The sequence below is a fragment of the Sinohyriopsis cumingii genome, chromosome 11, assembly GCF_028554795.1.
Source record: "Sinohyriopsis cumingii isolate HCF-2022 chromosome 11, ASM2855479v2, whole genome shotgun sequence".
NCBI classification, from domain to species: domain Eukaryota; kingdom Metazoa; phylum Mollusca; class Bivalvia; order Unionida; family Unionidae; genus Sinohyriopsis; species Sinohyriopsis cumingii.
In genome coordinates, this window is record NC_142971.1 from 75341412 (window position 1) to 75363683 (window position 22272).

The 22272-nt window shown below is 34.2% G+C and overlaps 1 protein-coding gene across 9 annotated transcripts in view; it reads right to left on the minus strand.

Moving 5' to 3' along the window:
- Positions 1 to 22272, minus strand: part of LOC149788763 (uncharacterized) — a 168994-nt gene that overhangs the window by 21095 nt on the left and 125627 nt on the right. For all 9 annotated transcript variants that reach the window (XR_016424243.1, XR_016424242.1, XM_089974858.1 and 6 more), the window contains 4 exons: positions 18463 to 18632; positions 15631 to 15752; positions 10444 to 10953; positions 878 to 1497 (listed from right to left, as the gene is read on the minus strand). Coding sequence is in view for 7 of the 9 variants with exons in the window: in XM_089974858.1 (XP_089830984.1) it covers positions 910 to 1497; positions 10444 to 10953; positions 15631 to 15752; positions 18463 to 18632 (1390 nt within the window). In the remaining 2 variants the exon portion in view is untranslated. The remainder of the gene's footprint in view (positions 1 to 877; positions 1498 to 10443; positions 10954 to 15630; positions 15753 to 18462; positions 18633 to 22272) is intronic.

Here is a 22272-nt window from a genome sequence, read left to right on the forward strand (position 1 = left end):
GCAAGTACAGTCAGTCAGTAACATTAACACTTCAAGGCAACAAACATAGCCAGTCAGCCATAAAATCAACTCAAGGCAATACGTACAGCCAGTCAGTAGCATGATCACCCCTAGGCAATAAACACCCAGTCAGTAGCATGATCATCTCATGGTAATAAGTACAGCCAGTCAGTAGCATGCTCATCTCATGGCAACAAGTACAGCCAGTCAGTAGCATGCTCATCTCATGGCAACAAGCACAGTCAGTCAGCAGCATGATTATCTCATGGTAACAAGTAAAGACAGTCATTAGCATGATCACTTCATGGCAATATGCACAGTCATTCAGTCAGAAAATCAACTCATGGCAACAAGCACAACATATCAGCAGCTTGTGTTAACAAGCCGAGTTAATCAAATGGAGACTACATCATTATCATGCCTTACTGAATTTCTTTAAGATTTTAACGAAGTAATCATATATTCATAGTTTGGTCATAAACAGAATAGACATGCGTATTGGCATTCAATATGGCAACACAATCAGCCAATCAGATGCAAGATATCTCCATTTGCATGTATAGGTCACACTCAGTACCAAATCTGTCCAAAGTCTGATGCTATAAACACACGTTTCTATGGATGGTTGTAAGAGAACCAATCTTCCTCTTCTTCTAGAACTATTAACACTCAACCAACCTTCCCACTCATTGGTTTAATGACACATTGTGCCTTACTTTGTTCACAGGACACGTATACACTTTCTACATGTTGCTTGTGTCGTGATAAGTATTTTTATAACATATACACATGGTATTTATTTACTTTGTATGTGTTGTTTGTGCTATGATAATTTCTATCACCTTATGTACATATAACACTTATTTACTTTATATACCTTTTACGTATGCTTCATGACTCCTTAAGTAGCTAACAGGCTTCATAAATGCTAATGACTCGTCTCCTTTGCTTGTCTAACTCTGCAGAATATGCCTGTCTACCAATTACATTTTCAATGTCATGAATCACAGCTTCAATCTTCTGCCAGTAATCCTCAAAGTCCTGTTGGCTAATCTTTCCCTGAGCAGAATGACCACTGATAAGATTCCTATATAAACGGATACGTTCCACACTAGCTCCAAGAGATGTGTCTATTGGATGATCTGGTGGATCAAATCCCCAGCCCATCACGAATGGATCAGGAACTGTGCTGACATTTCTGATCAGAATATACAACAAGGTAATGTCAAACTGGTCCACAGCAGCCACATACCGACCTAATGGATCTGAGAAGACTACCTGACTTTGATCCAAGTTAAGAAGAGCTGGTCTGTTCCGTCTCCTACTAGTCAAGTTGGATTTGTTGGCCAGGATTGCCTTGTAGATGTTTTTGTATGGAGCAGGAACATGGGAGAGAAGCATTTCCCTCATGGCATTTCCACAAACAGTAACAAGAGCAATGCTGAGGCGAGCGTAATTCATGTGCTCCTGTGTAATGGATGCATCAGGGTCCTGACCCTAAAGAAAGAGGAAAACCAAACACCTTTGTAATCAGTGACTTAACATAGAATGAATAAAAAACAATAATTCAGTAAATCAACATATTAGTAGAAACAGAGCAAACTACACTATATACATCTGTTTTATTGAGAAAGGACAAAATAAAACATAATTCAAGGGTTCCATAATGAGTGAAAATTACGTTTTGACTAAACATTTTCAAACGTGCTATAGCAATTACATTAAGATTCTGTATGGGACTCTGAGTGCAAGAGAATGAAAAGTCCTGTAATAAAGACTCCAGGGACTGCTTTGACAGGAAAATGAATTCCTTCTGCACTTTCCAAAAAAGAACCTGTTACAAGATTTATATTTCTACTGATAGATTCCAGCCAGTGGTACCAACATTAGGTATCTTATGATGGTCCCATTTTCTTTCTTCAGCACATTTTCAAAACAACAGACTAAACATATAACTTTCTATGGCATTAACTATTTTGGGTTAATTACTTTTAATCACATTATCACTAGAATTACAGTACTCCAGCAACTAAACAGTGAATGAAATTCATATTAATAGAGGAATGACAGTACTCTGCCAACTGAAAACTGAATTAACATCGCATTAATAAATAAATGGCAGTATTATAGCAACTGAGCACTGAATGAACATCGCATTAATAAAGGAATAGCAGTACTATGACAACTGAGCACTGAATGAACATCGCATGAATAAAGAAATGGCAGTATTCTGGCAACTGAGCATTGAATCAACATGGCATTGATAAAGGAAAAGCAGTACTCTGACAACTGAGTACTGAATAAACATCGCATTAATAAAGGAATGAGAAACTCTGGCAACTGAGCACTGAATGAACATAGCATTATTAAAGGAATGTCAGTACTCTGGCAACAGAGTACTGAATGGACATAGCATTAATAAAGAAATGGCAGTACTCTGGCAACTGAGCACTGAATGAACACCTCAATCATAAAGAAATTACTGCCATCCGGCAACTAAACACTCAACGTCCATAATGTCTTATTGACTACAAAGAAAGACAGCATAGACATGATAGATTATAAGAAATAAGCTAAAGGTAACATATATATATATATATATATATATATATATATATATATATATATATATATATATATATATATATATATATATTCAGATGGTCCAACCCCTGTTGATGCAAACAGTCTTGATGGCTTCATCTAACAGTTCAGGTCCAAGCAAATTTGCTCATAAAAGATAGATATAAAGATCGCCTGGAATCCTGGTTGGTCGGTTTATTTCGGTTTCATGTCAATTCTCAGGCGAAGATAGGCTATATATGGCAGCTAATGCAATTAGTCGAGAAAGAACCCAGGAAAAACGCTGTAAGAATCTCCGACCCATGGGAAACTACAGTCAGCTTTCTCATGTACCCATAATGGATATGCCTGAGGCTCCCACCCATGTGGACAGATGTAAGTTGACGGTTATCTGAAAAGTCGATTACTTAAAACCACTAGGCCACCAGGGGCTAAGCTAATATCAGATCCTGTTAAGATCTACCAACATACTTAGCTTGTTGTCAGTCAAATTTGTTTGAATTACTCAACAGAATGCTATTATAAATCCAAATCATGTGATATAACCCTTGAGTTGGCATCCATTCAGTGTATTCTTCATACAAATATAATTCACAATCCATATTTTATAAAAATCCAACCATAAACGATCTAGTCTGCAATGTCATGCACACAGGCCTTTCAATATAAAACATGGAGCCATGACCATGAACTTCTAAATAAATATCAGATTGCTGACCTTCAATGTATTCGCTGAAAGAGTCATGAAAACAACATGTTCAAGATGACATGTATATCCATCGCAGTCATGGAAACAACATGTTCAACATGATGTGTATGTCCATCACTGTCATGGAAACAACATGTTCAAAATGACATGTATATCCATCGCCGTCATGGAAACAACATGTTCAACATGACATGTATGCATAGGTTCAACATCACATCAAGACAATCCTGAATAGCCAAGTTCCAAAAGATTCAATGAAAAAAGGAGACTATATCATGGATGTCAAAATAAAATAATGCTTTCATTATATCTGTTTTATCAAGTATGAGACATAATTTAATGTCATAAAATAAGTGTTACATAAATATTCCACAAAACTTAATGACACTGGCATGTAATTTACAGTCACTGATGAAATAGTCCCCAAAACTTAAAGCTACTGCTATATCATTTACAGTCAACAATATCCAGGAAAACATTGATACAGTATGTATTTAATTCATCATAAAACAAATAAATGGATATAGTCAAAGACAACACTGAGGACATTCCCAATTTCATTGTCACTACAATAATGGTTTTACGATTCATAGTTGTTCAACAGGGCAGCATTCAATTGTGTCAAAGTTACCAATAATTGGATTCATTTTCTTAATACACCATCTTCAAAAGGTCTAAACTCAAATATTCTGTATGACATTCATTACTGTATTAAATAAATTCAAAATTTTACATTTTGTTGTGTTTACTTGTGTTTGTTTACTCCACTTTAACCTCATTTATATAGTTTTAGGTTACCGCATTTATAAGGGAAAATATGAACAAGTTTTTTGAATGGAACTTCTGTATGACCTTGGGAGTGAAGTATAACCATCCAACAAAACAAGTTCGTATTTTCCCATACAAATGCAGTAACCTTTTAATTATATGCTAATTTTTGTATGCTACCTATGCTTAATTATATTAACAAAACACACTACAAGAAACAAAGTAACTGAATGCATGTCATATTCCAAACTAAATACACAATTCATCATTACACAACAACAACATTATTATTGGCACATAACTCCGTTCTGATACATTTGAATGCGCGCTGATCATAACTTTCATAAGAAAATTGTGTGTCTAGTTGAAATTTGGAGTTAAATTGTGAATAAATGCGCATTGCAACAACTTTTTCATTTCATCTGGAATGAATCGATTTTGGTATTTTTGTCGATTCTACAAAATTTCGTGATTACGGATTCGATTTATATATGACAATTCCACATGAATTACATCAGTTTGAAGAATTGAGGGAGAAGTGCATTGATATCACAATGTTTCTGTTTCTGTCACTGAATAATTGACATCATAATGTGAGAAAACTATCAAGTCTTTCAATTGCAATTATCAAAAAGACGCTATGGAATTTAATGCTTATTTCATTTTGAGTACAGTAAGGAGGTTGTAATTGCACTTATATTCAAAATTACAGTACAATTGTGAAATGTGTAATCAAGACTTAGAACCTATGACATTGCAAATGTAATTCGGATTTGCAGAACTAAGAAAGTACATTTTGAGGAAATTCAGGATGTAAAACTATAAGTATATTTTTTGCCATTCTTATCACCAGCTAAAGAAGACAGTATATGCCTTGTCACTTGTATGTTATTTGTAAGGACCCTTTCTTGTGTCTGTTGTATAACTAGCCTAAATCCAAAACATTGTATTAACAAAGTTAACAAAGAATGTGCCAAAGCAGCTGGTATGTGGCAGTCCATGAAACAAATGCTTTAGGCCATTCAGAAACAAGTTTAAACAACCACGACATAAAGCGCCTATTACGCGAGTGTACATGATTTGTTTACAAATCAAAAGTGATGGCATCTAGGTCCTTTGTTTATTTACAATATAAAGTAGTTTCTTTATGCATGTGAATGCAATATGTGTATTTGCATGCAAGTTCAGTATCGGGTATTATTGCACGATTCTGACAATGTAAAGTTAATGGAGAACAAAATGAGCATATAATAATTCAGATATTTATTGCAAAATAATGACAAGAATATAAATAATTATTGAATAAATTAATTAAATATAAAATAATGTACAGTTATTTCATTAAACCTCTTTTTTAATATATTAGAAACATTTTATAATATTAGTTTTTTCACTTTTTCATTATTTTATGTTTATTTTATAAAGAAGAATAATACTGAATCATTCTTTAATAACTGTATAGGGGACATAATTCAAATTTCACACTAACTTAACATAGTTTAAAGAGCATAAGACATTTTGCATTTACTAATTAATACTGACAGATATATTAAAAAAAATAAAAGCTGTGAAATTTGAAATATGATGTATAAGCTTGAATATTTTATCAAGTCAAAATATATTATAAATACTTTAAATGATACATTACACATAATAAAAAAGGTAATAAATTGTTTATCCTTATTTATTCATAGTTACAAAACATAGTTATCTACAAACTCTGAATCATATATACACATATATAGGTAACTCAGTAACAAGTCTCTTACATGCCATTTCACTTTGTACTCCTTTTGGGACTTTTGGAAATTACCAATGTTGTTTTCATTAATAAAAATAACATAGAGTTGTCATTGGTATTAGCAATATATGAAGTGTGTGCTGACATAAAAGTCACTATCTGGATGAATTACTAGTACAAATGTGTTTATGTATTCAGGTCTGGTAATTTATCTTGACGAATTAGCCATTACAAACATGTACATGTTCATGTATTCAGGACTGTAATTTATTTTGAGGAATTAGCCATTACAAACATGTACATGTTTATGTATTCAGGTCTGGTAATTTATCTTGAGGAATTAGCCATTACAAATAAGTTTAAGTAATCAGTTCTGGTAGTTTATCTTATGGAATTAGCCATTACAAATATGTTTATGTAGTCAGTTCTGGTAGTTTATCTCGAGGAATTATCCATTACAAATATGTTTATGTAGTCAGTTCTGGTAGTTTATCTCAAGGAATTATCCATTACAAATGTGTTTATGTGGTCAGTTTTGGAAGTTTATCTTGAGGAATTATCCATTACACATATGTTTATGTAGTCATTTCTGGTAGTTTATCTTGAGGAATTAGCCATTACAAACGTGTACATGTTTATATATTCAGTTCTTGGAATTTATCTTGAGGAAGTAGCCATTACAAACATGTTATGTATTCAAGTCTGGTAGTTTATCTTGAGGAATTAGCCATTACAAATGTGTTTATGTAGTCAGTTCTGGTAGTTTATCTTGTGGAATTAGCCATTACAAATATGTTTATGCAGTCAGGTCTGGTGAATATCTTGAGGAATTAGCCATTAGAAATGTGTTTATATATTCAGTTCTGGTTGTTTATCTCGAGGAATTATCCATTACAAATATGTAAATATGTTTATGTGGTCAGTTCTGGTAGTTTATCTTGAGGAATTATCCATTACAAATATGTTTATGTAGTCATTTCTGGTAGTTTATCTTGAGGAATTAGCCATTACAAACGTGTACATGTTTGTGTATTCAGGTCTTGGAATTTATCTTGAGGAAGTAGCCATTACAAACATGTTATGTATTCAAGTCTGGTAGTTTATCTTGAGGAATTAGCCATTACAAATGTGTTTATGTAGTCAGTTCTGGTAGTTTATCTTGAGGAATTATCCATTACAAATATGTTTATGTAGTCAGGTCTGGTGAATATCTTGAGGAATTAGCCATTAGAAATGTGTTTATATATTCAGTTCTGGTTGTTTAGCTCGAGGAATTATCCATTACAAATATGTAAATATGTTTATGTGGTCAGTTCTGGTAGTTTATCTTGAGGAATTATCCATTACAAATATGTTTATGTAGTCATTTCTGGTAGTTTATCTTGAGGAATTAGCCATTACAAACGTGTACATGTTTGTGTATTCAGGTCTTGGAATTTATCTTGAGGAAGTAGCCATTACAAACATGTTATGTATTCAAGTCTGGTAGTTTATCTTGAGGAATTATCCATTACAAATATGTTTATGTAGTCATTTCTGGTAGTTTATCTTGAGGAATTAGCCATTACAAACGTGTACATGTTTGTGTATTCAGGTCTTGGAATTTATCTTGAGGAAGTAGCCACTACAAACATGTTATGTATTCAAGTCTGGTAGTTTATCTTGAGGAATTAGCCATTACAAATGTGTTTATGTAGTCAGTTCTGGTAGTTTATCTTGAGGAATTATCCATTACAAATATGTTTATGTAGTCAGGTCTGGTGAATATCTTGAGGAATTAGCCATTAGAAATGTGTTTATATATTCTGTTCTGGTTGTTTAGCTCGAGGAATTATCCATTACAAATATGTAAATATGTTTATGTGGTCAGTTCTGGTAGTTTATCTTGAGGAATTATCCATTACAAATATGTTTATGTAGTCATTTCTGGTAGTTTATCTTGAGGAATTAGCCATTACAAACGTGTACATGTTTGTGTATTCAGGTCTTGGAATTTATCTTGAGGAAGTAGCCATTACAAACATGTTATGTATTCAAGTCTGGTAGTTTATCTTGAGGAATTAGCCATTACAAATGTGTTTATGTAGTCAGTTCTGGTAGTTTTTCTTGAGGAATTATCCATTACAAATATGTTTATGTAGTCAGGTCTGGTGAATATCTTGAGGAATTAGCCATTACAAATGTGTTTATGTAGTCAGTTCTGGTAGTTTTTCTTGAGGAATTATCCATTACAAATATGTTTATGTAGTCAGGTCTGGTGAATATCTTGAGGAATTAGCCATTAGAAATATGTGTATATATTCAGTTCTGGTTGTTTATCAATGTTAGTCTATCCATTAAGCTTTAGTTTATTTGAATCTGCTTACAATAGATACATTTGCTTTCATATTGAATGGGAGACAGCTACAGTTATACGGGTGCATGAAAATATGATTACTGCTTTTCAGATTAAAGTAAAAGTCTTTAATTCAACTTTAATTTTCTTCCATGGATCAAGTTACACTTAATGATATCAAAATATGTTTGACAGCTATCTGTGTAAAACTAGGGGGAGTATAAGTTTTAATTTATATGCAGAAGTGGCTAGCTACTGCCACCCACCTTCCTGAAACTGGTAAGGAGTTGTGTCTCCCTTGCTATTATGTATAGGAAGAAATGCTTCCACCCACCTTCCTGAAACTGGTAATGGGTTGTCTCCCTTGCAATTATGTGACCCTGCTTATCCTGAAGTTGATATTTATATACCCTGTCAATGATGAATTACTGTTGGAGAAGTATACCATGTAAGTTGTATAAAACTGGAAAAAATGACACGATGGAACAATCCATAATTAAATATTTATACTCCATGTTCAAATAAAGGAATTACTGGAATCCTCAATAGTTGGATGGATATTTTAACCAGAGACCAGCTAATAATAAACAACAAATTGAAAGTTATCTTTTGATCAGTATGTTTAGTCCCAAAATCTGGAAAGATCCCAGCTTTGATGAAATATGTTTCTCATGGGAACATCTTCGTATATTTGGGAACAACAACAGTGACTGACAGTTCCAGGATGTTGGAATCTATTCTCAATATGCAAATTATTAGATATTTAGCACTTTCACATTTTAAAACATAATTCCATACCCTGTTAAACTGGTATGACAGAAAACATTTTAGAATATAACATTTCAGTGGTAACTGTAATAATTTCACTTGGGAACTAACAATGATAATCTTTACCATGCTGGAATATTGTTTAATACTCTGAAATACATTCCATTAGATCTAAGATGTAAAAAGTGGAACCTGGTTTAGCAGTTGAGGGATTTCATTTGTTATTTGAACTGTGTGAGAAATTGATAATGCAAGTCTATATTTCAAATCGGGGGCCCCGAGTGGCCGAGTGGTCTAAAGCGCTCTCCGTTACGGATCACTGCAATCTCACCTCTGTCTGTGTGAGTTCGAGTCTCAAGCTCGGCTAACGTTGGTACGTGAGAAAGCCTGCCAGTAGCTTCTCGTGGGTCGGTTGTTCTTCCTGGGGTTTTCCAGGGTTCTTCCTGCACCAATTATATTGGCCGCCATGTATAGTCTATCGTGTGTTGAAAATGGCATTAAACCCTATAACAACAACAACATATTTCAAATCTGATCCCAATGAGACCAGAAATATAGTTTATAGAGTACTAACAAGAGCACGACATCGATTCACATCCATTTCACTCACTATCAAACTCTCAAGATAAAATAACCCTGCATTCTAAGATTAATCAATTTCAGATTAAAGCAATATGGGCTTACAAGCTCACAAATCACATGTACAACTACTTCATTAATATGGACCGATATCACTCATAATCAAAATCCTCTGACATCATGATGATGTAAGACTGCTTTCCAGGTTTAATCCAAATAAAGCCAGAATTGTAGCCTTCTGATTAATGAAAAGCTCAGCCAATCATAGAAAATAATACCTGAATAATTACATCATAATCAACACCATATAAAATGATTATGAGGGTAGTCTAATTTCCAAGTCAGTTTTAAAATCTAATCAGAGATATACCTTCCAGGATGATAATGAGACAATAGTATCCATCATGACCAATAACTTGATCTTTATCAATATCCCATCGACATTAATGACACTGACAAGCTCTCTAGATTTGATGAAAGTCAGAGTATGAATAAAGCTTTCACAGTGATAACAAGATCAGCCAATCAGATGAAATATTATCTCATTAATATGCATGCATCTCATGCATTATCGAACTCTAAGTTATACCAGCTTGTATTGCATGTCCGATCAAAACTTGATCAGAGTAGTGAAAGCAATTGTTGGCTAATGTGCATAAGAAGTTTTTGTATATATTACGACAGTATACTTGTAGCAGATCACATGACACATTATTAAGTTCAGATTCCAGTATCACATAATGTCACATGATGTTATGTACTGCATTAAATCAAGTTCTGCCTTCTCCAGTGGGAACATTTTTCCTATGGTGTTATATTTCTGGGGGTAGAGTGACACCACCTACTACTTTGACACTTGTCAACCCAATAAAATGTGAGAACTGCATCTCAGGAGGAATCAGTAATAATATTCACTAATGTATCTATCCTTTCCATTCAGTAATGCTGAAAACAACTTACCTCTTCAGTAAACCATGCCTGAAATGGTGAAAAAGGGACCAATTCATCTTGAAGAATATCATCAAATGATGGCGACTCAGAATATAGCTTATATTGTAAGTTCTGACCAAGGTAAGATGTAATCTTGGAGAGATTCAGAGTGATGAACTTTCTAACTCGGCTACACAGCTTTGTGTCAGGGGTATTGGCTTCATCAACCACCATCCTTGTTATTCTTGCATAAACAATGTAGCTCCTACAGTGCAAGGTCAATCTATGGAAAAGGTCCAGGTCAAAAACACAACAGCCACAAAAAATAAGATTTTCTGCTGTTTCCTTCTTTTTGGACACTGGCCAATGAGCTATACAGGCTGCTAGAAGCCTATGGAATATGGGTGGTGGCAGAAATTTTCCTGTAAACACAAAGCACAGGACTGATGTGCTCACCATCCTGGGATCTTGTTCAGGGGAGATAACTTCTCTGGGAGATTCCTGATGAAGCATACAAGGTGTAAGGAAGTAGTTCTCCACCTAAAAATATATTCAGAATATAAAGATACAGAAAAAGTCAACAAGAAATAGCTCCCATTATCATAGCAAGCAACAAAATAAAACAATTTAAACAAAAAAGCCCCACTAACACTGTAAAAATGGATCAATAAATTTATTTTTTTCTTCTTGGAAATAATTGTGTTGTTTTCGTGGTGGTTGTTTTTAGATGATCAAGTACTTTCTGAACACAGCAAACAACAAACTTACTGTTCTCTGTCTGCCCCCTCCCGCCCCCCCCCGGCCATGTGGTCTAAAGCACTCGCCATTACTGATCATTGCCATCTGACCTGTCTTTGTGGGTTTGAGTCTCGGGCTTGACTAAAAGGATTATATAAGAAAGTCTGCAAGTTGTGGGTCAGTGGGTCTTACCAGGGATTTCCCCCAAATTCTTCTTCCGCCAATTATACTGGAGACTACATTTATGAAAATGGTGTTAAACCCAGAATGACGACAACAAAAACTATTCTCTAATAAATCTCAATACATTCATGTTGGCTTTTACCGAATGTAAAAATGGCTTTGTGATCAAGATTAATTTAAGCAAGTTTGATTAAATGCCTCTGTTTCAGTTAGTGTTATTACAGTGACCATGTAGTTTTATCTTAGTGACATATATTAGGGCTCAAACTATTCACCGATATATCAATAGTTTGCAGCTTTAATCCAAACATGAATATTTAAGAACTGAGTAAAGCTATATTTACCATATAAAAAAATACTTTTAATCTTTAAGAGTCATGAATAATTCTTAGTTTAACGCTTTATTCTTCGTGTCTATTTATAAATATCATCACATTGTGTATTATATACTAACATGTGTAACTTGTATAAATATCATAGTTTATATTATTCAAACATGCCAACATAAAACATGGATTATGCTTACTGCAGAATCAATATATGCTGAAAACACTGGACTAAATTCTTATAATTAAATTGTTTCATGTAATTTTAATACTTATTAGAATTTCTTTCAAAGTCAATTTATTTGTAACAAACTGCTTATAAACAGCTATGAATCCACTTAGCAAAAAATGAACAATAAATGTATAAAAAGTCAACACTGTATATCATCAAAATTAATAATACATGTATAATAGTGAACAATCTGTAGTTAGAATGTGTATGCTATCTCAGCCCATTATTAAACTCGGATGCTTAAAAAAACACCAATCTACATGTTTTTTATCATCACAACCAATCACAAATTGCAGTCAAGGAACTCTCTTGAGCAAAATTAATTCTGCAAATTCCCGTCTCTTTGTGCCTCAATTATCCTATGCTACAGATATCTATATGATATAGTATTGCATAAAATAGTTCTTATTCATGTCATCTAAGTTAATGGCTTTTTTTAAAATTATTTTCTTCTGTGGCTGGCATGTACTATAAGAAGTACATGTAAGTACGTTCTCCATTCATAAATTACATTTATTGACAACTTCACGCGAAACACTAATTTCATCAAAGTATGCCACTATATAGTTGAATGGAGGTCTTGTCAGCATCCCATGATCCTAGGAGAACCTCTGTACTCTAGATATGTCATGCATACCCTAGTTACTGATTGGCCAAATAATAAATGAGTTAGAAAAAGATCATCACAATACGGAATAATTTTGAATACCTGGAATCTTTTCCAATTATTTTGAATTGTTGATTTGATGTGTACATATTACATAATACCATACAATATCCAACTATTTTTGTGACCATTAATTTCCTTGGATTTATCTTGAAGTAAACCTTTTGGGTAATGTAACAGTGTTTCTTCAGTGCTCCTAGCACATAAGGATATTAGAACCTTCATTCTGACAGTTTCCACGTTACTGTGAAATTGATAGAACAGGCTGGAAATGTATAAATCATGTTATTGTGCAGAATCCATTTTTCTTCTTTCAGTCACACAGACCCTGACCTCCAGGTGCATATCATATCCAAAATATCTTTGACCTATGACATGTTGGCCTCAACATTTATATACATGTACTTTTTCTGCGAAAATAGGTCATACAATCCAAAAGCATTGGTAGTTGTAAGTGGTCCAGTTTTAGAGTTACTTGGTATTAAGGGACTTGATGACATATTGTTGGACAGAGAAGATAATAGCGTCATATGGTGGGCATATAAAAAGAATGACTTAAGGAAAGAAAGGGTGGTAAATAAACTTTTTTTATTTTTTCAATTTTAAAGAATTTATGAATATATGCCAGGTAAATGGTTAGCATAATGGAGATCCTGCATCAAAAGTTTGAATAGACTGGTACTCAACTGACTTAACAATCATTCCAGGAATATAATTCCTGGTTGTCGTTTTGTTGCAACTGCTAAGACTTGAAACCATTTCTAACTGTCTTCTGTAACAGCAACATCATCAAAATGGCAGCTGTTTTTACCATATTAGATACGGTCTGTATCCTTTTGACATTTGACATTATGGAAGCTATATAGGACATAATTTAGATCCGTCTTCACTTAAGACCAGCTAGAGATCATATAGAGCCTCTTGTTAAAACCCCTTGTAGATATGACAACCCATCTAGAAGAAGTAATGATAACAAGTTTGTCAAGATGTCCATTGATGAAGTTATATTGAATGTATGATTGGTATCAATTTCACTTGGAACTATTTACATGTCAGAAGAATATGTTGCTGTAGAGATCCAGTCAGACAAAGTTCAGATAACATCAATCTAAAGATGGCCATCATTGTAATAGCATTGGCAGTGTTTCCATTTAGGACAAACACATCATAAAACATGATCTGGTATTTGATGAAAGATATCACTAGTATCACTTAGGACCAACAACACATTATAAGTGGTCAATAATATTGATATATGTCCAAACTTCTTGGAGGAGGAGTGAATGCAAGATTTTTAAGTTGACCACCATATATGCAATATTGTTAATCAAATCAGCACATGTTCACACAAGACCAACTTTTGACGAAAATATGTGTAAAGTTTCATAGCAATCCAGTTTAAAAATGCATGAGCAGTTAGAAAGAAATCTGGGACAGAAGGATGCATTATGCATAAATTTCTTCCAATACTGCTGATTGCTGTTCTCAAATTAATTACTTTAAGTTTTCTTTACCTTTTTATGACATCAGTTTGTACATAATTTAAAGCATTTAGTATTGCAATGCATTATTTCTAATTTGGTCAGTTTTTGAGGAATAGTTGCTGAGTAGTTTTTCTATCATTAGTAATGACAGCCATACTGAATACTGAAGTGGTCACATTCTATACAATAATTAATTCTTTTTAATTCTTTCAGATAACCAATAGGCCACATAATAAATCCCAAGAAAATAAAAAAAAAGATCATTATGGTTGATTTTAGACTGAACCATGCAGACCGAGCTTTTTCGATAGAGTGCATTCATTAATAACGAAATATAATGTAATCAGTACATTGCTGGCGGAAATGTCTTACCGATTTTGCATTGTTTTGATACAAATTGACAACGCATGCTAGATGATCAATGAGATAAAATGTAAAGAACAAATTAGTGAATTTCGAGGAACAAATGAAGGTCCAAAACAAAATTATTTATAGAGGGGAATGATTATTTGAGCAAGATGAATTCAAACCCCAGTATGGAAGACTCGTGATGGGCAAGGTTGATACAGATCACAGACACTCGAGTCATTGATACATTATTTTCTGTAATAAATGTTCATTTTTCCAGCATGACTTTACATACTCGAAATAGTTGTTATTGAGTCAGATTCTACAGCAATCTGCTATCATTTTCATGTCAACTATTTTGTATTACTCTAGCAGTATTGGGATATCTGAAGGCAGACTGACATTCTTTTTTAACACCTGAAAGGTCAAATGTTATCCCATTAAGTTTAATATATTTTGTAAACAGGTCATTTGACGCTTTATTACTAATTTGATACATTGCAGCTTGACAGATTGGTAATATTTGTTTAAATATAATAGCCCCTCTTGCTCTAAATGTGAGGACAATTAAATGCATAATTGGTAATGGTTGCATTACACGGCACAGATGACTGTCAGGCCATTACTATGACATCAACTTACCATAGACCATGGAAGCCAAAAACATGAAAACCTTGCCAGCATTATTTCTGTCAAAATTGGCTAAATTCCATGTAGAAAATTTCAGATGCAATTTAAAGAATTTAAATATCAATTTTATAAATGGCAGTCATATTTTAAGTCTGATAACATTTTTCTGTATCAACATGAAAGTCCCTCATTCCATTGTTCTATCTAGTCAATTTGTTGAAATTCTATGTTTTGTTTTGTTCAAGAAAAAATGTATGATTTCAAAATTAAAAAGTCCAATCTCTACTGCTGATGTGAATTTGAGAATCCTTTCTGCATGGATGCCTTCAGTTATATTATTTAAGCAGCTGCTGAGATGCATTTTCTTTTCTCCCATGTTTGATGGTGGGTTTGCATCACTGGTACATAGTTGAAACCCCATTAAACCTGTTCACATGCTTACCAATTTTCAATCAATTTAAATGAATCTTGAAGACATTTAATCACATAACTGCAGTATTGTTATTCAAAATTCAGCTTTTTCTATTTAAAATGTAAAATTTGACAAGATGCAAACTTTGCAAATTTAGCAAAATGGAGAAGAAAACTAAAACATTCGCATCAACTGACCTTCTCCCCAATCTCACTCAAGACTCTTGGCTTGGCAATGACGTTTAACTGCTCCATTATTAGTAAGATGTGGTCTTTGTTGGCATGTAGCTCTGGATGCTTTTCCTTTGTCCAGATAGCATCTGTGAAAGAAAAACAAATGATTCCTAATCCATTGGATGCTCTAAGATGATCAGGTTATGGGGTACTTTTCAAAACATGTAGTTTAAATTATCAGACTTATCCTCATGGATTTAATATCTGACTTATCGTCATGTATATAATATCAGACTTATCTTCATGGATTTAATATCAGACTTATCCTCATGGATATAATATCTGACTTATCCTCATGGATATAACATCAGACGTATCCTCATGGATATAATATCAGACTTACCCTCATGGATATAATATCAGACTTATATTCATGGATATAATATCAGACTTATCCTCATGGATATAATATCTGACTTATCCTCATGGATATAACATCAGACGTATCCTCATGGATATAATATCAGACCTATCCTCATGGATATAATATCGGACTTATCCTCATGGATATAATATCAGACTTATCCTCATGTATATAATATCTGACTTATCTTCATGGATTTAATATCAGACTTATCCTCATGGATATAACATCAGAGTTATCCTCATGGATTTAATATCAGATGCATCCTCATGGATATAACATCAGAGTTATCCTCATGGATATAATTGACCAATTCAATTCAGTCATATTTACATTCACAAGGTTGCTATGATAAGGAGGAGAATGAACATAATTACTTTTTCCATTACAAAGTCATGTCAGCATTTGCAACAACTCTTAAACCTACACCTAAGATTCATATAATGTCAGTTAGGATGAGTGTAATGTAAGTTTTTATAGCTATACATAAACTTCCTATACTATTAGGTTATGGATGAGTGTTTTGGAAGTTTTCATGCCAGTACATAAACCTCCTATAATTATAAGTTATGAATGAGTATTATGTATGTTTTTATATATACCTATTATGTCAGTTCTATCTATATGCCTGACTTGTACCTCACTTAATATATCCCCATGCATTACTGGTACCATACCTGATATTCCTATGCCTTACCTCTACCTTTATAGTGTATCTTTATGCTTTATTTGTACCTTTCCTCGCATTCCTATGTCTTACGTATACCCTTACCTTGTATCCCTGCCTTACTTAAACCGTTATCTTGTATCCTTATATCTTACCTACACCCTTAACATATATCCCTATGTCTTAATTACACCATTACCTTGTATCCCTATGTCTTTCTCTTACAATTACCTTGTATCTCTATGCCTTGCTTGTACCATACCTTGTATCCCTATGCCTTAGTTAGCTTTGCCAGCTGTTTTTTTTATATCATGCTATCTGGAACCACTCTTTGCTTTATGAAAAAATGTGGCTCAAACATTTTCACTAACAATAATACATCTCAAATTGTTTAAGATTTTTTATACCAGGAATCACCACCTGATGCCAGATTTTATTGTTGTTGTAATGTTTAACGTCATTTTTCAGCACACAATAGGCTATACATGGCGGCCAGTATTAATGGTGGTGGACGAACCCAGGAAAACCTTGGAAAGAACCACCGACCCATGAGAAGCTACTGGCAAGCTTTCTCACATACCCATGTGAACCGAATCCGACACTCGAACCTATGCAGACAGGGGTGAGATGGCAGTGATCCGTAACGGAGTTTTACATTTGTGTAGATTATGACCTTATGGACTGACATACTGATGCCAGCTTTTGTACATCTGTGTAGATTATGATCTTGTGGACTGACATGGACAGCATTATTATATGCATATGATTCACTTATCACGATACTAACAAAAACATTACAATGGTACACAAATATATGGAGTTTATTGGGAGACCTATTTTCAAAAGGAGAATTGATAATTTATTGTAATTAATTGTTAATATGAATCATGTAATCTGCAAAAATGGGGTCATAATGGTTTCTTTTTGATACAGTGAGATACTCTCCTTGAAATGCAGTCACATTTCCAATATTCACAAGCATAGGTGAAACAGGGTGAAAATAAAGATGAAACAAACTGACTGCTGAAAATACAAAGACACCTATGCATGAAACTTGGAACACACAAACCCAGTTTTATGATTTACTTTCCCATAAATGCACTTGCGTACCAACTGTCATGTTGAAATGAGAAACATAATGTTGAAATGAACATTAATTAATCATACAATTCTGGTCAAATTGATCTAGTGTTGGAATTGTTGAATTAACACGGAAAAGAGATGCATCCACACACATTTTCATGAGTCTATATGAAATAAGTTAAATGATAATGCAGGTGTAATAAACAGACACCTAGAAACAGCGAAGTCACTGATCTATGCAAATTAGGTAATAAAGACCTAGTTTTGGTATGGCTTAGTTACTTTAATTAAGATGGATCCATAGACCAAATTTCATTCGATGAACATGTGTCAATATAGCATAGTGAAATGAATAACAGAAAATACAATAGTCAGTGTGACATGAAAATTTGTTAATATGAAAAATGGGTCTTATAATCCTAGTGTTCCTGATTTACTTTTGTAAAGATGTATCGTTTTTTGAATTTTGGTGTGATATTGTTCCAAATTTGAATATTAAAACAGCATAAAATACAACTTACTCAAATAAGCAAATTAGGTTGTAATAATACACTTGGTATGGCTGAATTCTGTTTTTAAGATGCATCCACATACATATTTTGTAGGTGAAATAGCTTCTATGCTATTGAGGGTGTAATGCAGACATGCTATGAAAACAGGTAACAAAAAGAAATTTACAAACCGACAAGTTCTAAGTGAAGGATTCCTTTCTCCTTGAAGTCAGACCATTTCAGTGAGACAGTACTGCCAGCAGGGCTTTCTGGTAGGCTATGTTGAGCATTGATGAGGGATTTCAGGGCATCAATCAACCATATTGGGTCCAACACAATATTGTCTCTCAGAACATCAATACTGAAAAGCATAAATATTTCACAGGATTAAGAATTATTTAATTACTCTTTATTTAAAGGTAGCAGTATAACACATGATTTCGAATCAAGCAATGATTTTTTTCTGTTAGGCCCCAAAAAAGTTTCCTATTGCACTGGTTTTAGAATTGGGTAGGTAGGTAATTTTTTTATGTCTCTTTTGAAATGCAATCCCAACAAACCCAGCATATTTTCTGAATCTTCAAACTTGTTGGTGAAAGAAGCATACATGTGCACATGTTAAAATGCAGTCCTAACATACCCAACAAGATGCCTAAGTGGGTCTAATATTTCTTACATGTGGTTTTCATTACAAGAGGAGACAATCTGTGCAGACCATGCGAGTCATAACTTGGGCACCACTGAGATTCGCAACTAAGGGAGCTGCAGTGTGTGTGCATGTGATTTGGATTTTTAACGCAGCTTTAATAATTGTTCAGTCATATTACTATGATGTCTACAATGTGGCAGTTTATAATGATGTCAAGCACTGGGGCATCATGCCGCAGACACGTAGCATGATGTCCCAGCCAGTCACATTATCCTGACACCAGGCAGACCAGTCCTAACACTAACCTCGTAATGCTGAGTGCCAAGCGAGGCAGCTGTAGGTACCATTTTTGTAAGTCTTTAATATGACTTGGCCAGGGATTGAACCCACGACCTCCCACATCCAAAACAGATGTTCTTACCACTAGGCCACTGGAGCGGGTAGCTCATATGTGTGAAAATATCCCAACATTACATATCATTTGTCTTCAACTGCATTGAGATAACAATAACATGTACTTAACTTGCCATGACGGCTGTCATTGGACTTCACTCATAAAGAAATAAAATCATTGCATTAGTTCAGTAGCCATGACTGCTGTCATCTGTCTTGATTCACATGGAGGACAATTATTTCATCTCAGTTATCTTTACTCACACAATGAAGTTTCATTACATGTCATTTATATTTACTCACATGGACAACAATTAATTCATGTCATTTGTCTCTACTCAAACATTGAAATATCATTACATGTCATGTGTCTTTACTCACACAATGAAGTATCATTACATGTCATTTGTCTTCAATTGCATTGAGATATCACTTACATGTATTTAACTTGCAATGACGGCTGTCATTGGAAGTCACTCATAAAGAAATAAAATCTTGCATTAATTCAGCAGCCATGACTGCTGTCATTTGTTTTTACTCACATGGAGGACAATTAATTTATGTCATTTGTTTTCACTCACACAGTGAAATATCATTACAGATCATTTGTCTTTACTAACACAATGAAGTATCAGTACACGTCATATGTATTTACTCACACAGTGAAATATCATTACATGTCATTTGTCTTTACTCACACAATGAAATATCATTACATGTCATTTGTCTTTACTCACACAGTGACGTTATCTTTGCATGTCATTTGTCTTTACTCACACAGTGAAATGCATATCATTTGTCTTTACTCAAAGAATTAAATATCATTACATGTCATTTGTCTTTACTCACTTTAATCTGATCAAAGAACATGAATTTGTGCCAAAAACTGCACTGAAAGAACTAGAAAAGGAAATGGGTATAGGAGAATTATGAATAGAAAGGAAAATTCAGAAATTATCGATGTTCATTGATAATACTAATGGACATAAATTTCTAAAAGTATTTTAATCCTTAAATGTTTCTTGAGACTAGAATGGTATTTCTATGTAGAACTGTATGTATATATGTGACTGGAAGTGATTGCCATGGAAGGAGCAAATATTGTTTAGCTAAGTTGTTATCAAATTTTAAAAAAGGCTTTAACAATTCTGTCCACCTCACAAACACATATGTCTCTCATAAATTATCTCTCTTGTCACGTAAGTACTTAGTAAAAGACTTTATTTCATATCTCTGAAATCCTCAGTAAAATGAAAATCTCACAAAAGTAGATAATTGAATTTGGTCCCAAATATTTTGAAATGAGTTTCATTGTGCACACATGAAATTCATACTTATCATATAAGCACAAATGTTTCCTTACCATCTCATAACACCAACCCCAAGCTTGAGGATAAAGACTAGGCCTGAAGTACTTTCAACTATTTCAAAAAGTAAGAGCTAACTAATGTCAGCTACAACATGCAGACTGGGAGCTTCGGGATGCACCCTCCACTATCTCATAGATGTTGACTGGACCAGATGCATCATCAAGTTTGTCATACAGTAAGAAATACAGTAGGTACAGGCTTGAACACAAGACATCGCCTAATGCACCCACCAGTATGCTGTACAGTTAGAGATACAGTAGGTACTGGCTTGAAGATGTAGACTATATCTAATACATTTAGTATGTTGTACAGTAAGGACTGATGCATCCTCCAGCATGTTGTACAGTTAGATACACAGTAGGTACAGGCTTGATGATGTAGAATAAGTCTAATACACATAGTATATTATACAGTAAGGCCTAGTGCACCCTGCAGTATGTATGAGATATAATATGTACAGACTTGAGGATGTTGTCCAGTGGTCTCAAACATGTGCCCCACTGTACAGACATGAGGATGTAGACCAGGGGTCTCAAACATGTGACCTATTGTACAGTTTTGAGGATGTAGACAGGGGTCTTAAACATGCGACCTGCTGTACAGACATGAGGATGTAGACCAGGGGTCTTAAACATGCGACCTGCTGTACAGACTTGAGGATGTTTACTATGCTTGATGTGCCCTCCAGTATGTTGTGCAGTAAAAGGTCAGTAGGTACAGGCTTGAAGAAGTAGACTATGTCTAATACACCTAGCATGTTGTACAGTTAGAGATACAGTAGGTACAGGCTTGAAGATGTAGACTATATCTCTAATACACCTAGCATATTGCACAGTAAGGCCTAATGTAGCCTTCATTACGTTGTACATTTAGAAATGCATTAGGTATAGGCTTAAAGATGTAGACTACACCTAATTCACCCTCCAGTATGTTGTACAGATAGGGATACAGTAGGTACAGGCTCGAAGATGTAGACTACATCTAATACACCTAGTATATTGTACAGTAAGTCCTAATGCATTATCCAGTATGTTGTACAGTTAGATACACAGTAGGTACAGGCTTGATGATGTAGAATAAGTCTAATACACATAGTATATTGTACAGTAAGGCCTAATGCACCCTCCAGTATGTATGAGATATAATATGCACAGACTTGAGGATGTAGAGCAGGGGTCTCAAACATGTTGTAGTGACTAGAGAATGTAGATCAGATGTGACCCACTTTGACAGATTTGAGGATGTTGACCAGGGGTCTCAAACATGCAACCCGCTATAAAAATTTGAGGATGTTGACCAGGGGTCTCCAACATGTGATGCACTGTACAGACTTAAGGACGTTGACTATGCCTGATGTACACTCCAGTACATTGTGTAGTTAAGCGATACACTAGATACAGACATAAGGATAAATACAAAATGACCATCACTTTTATCTTGGATTGCATCCCATGATGGCGTGATATTAAATCCGTGAAGGGCTTGGACTTTTTTAATTTAATGTAATTTATCTCTATATCTGACATTTAATTGTCAGGATTTGACCACTTTTGCCATCATCTTTATTTTCCATGTCTCATCTCAGCCTA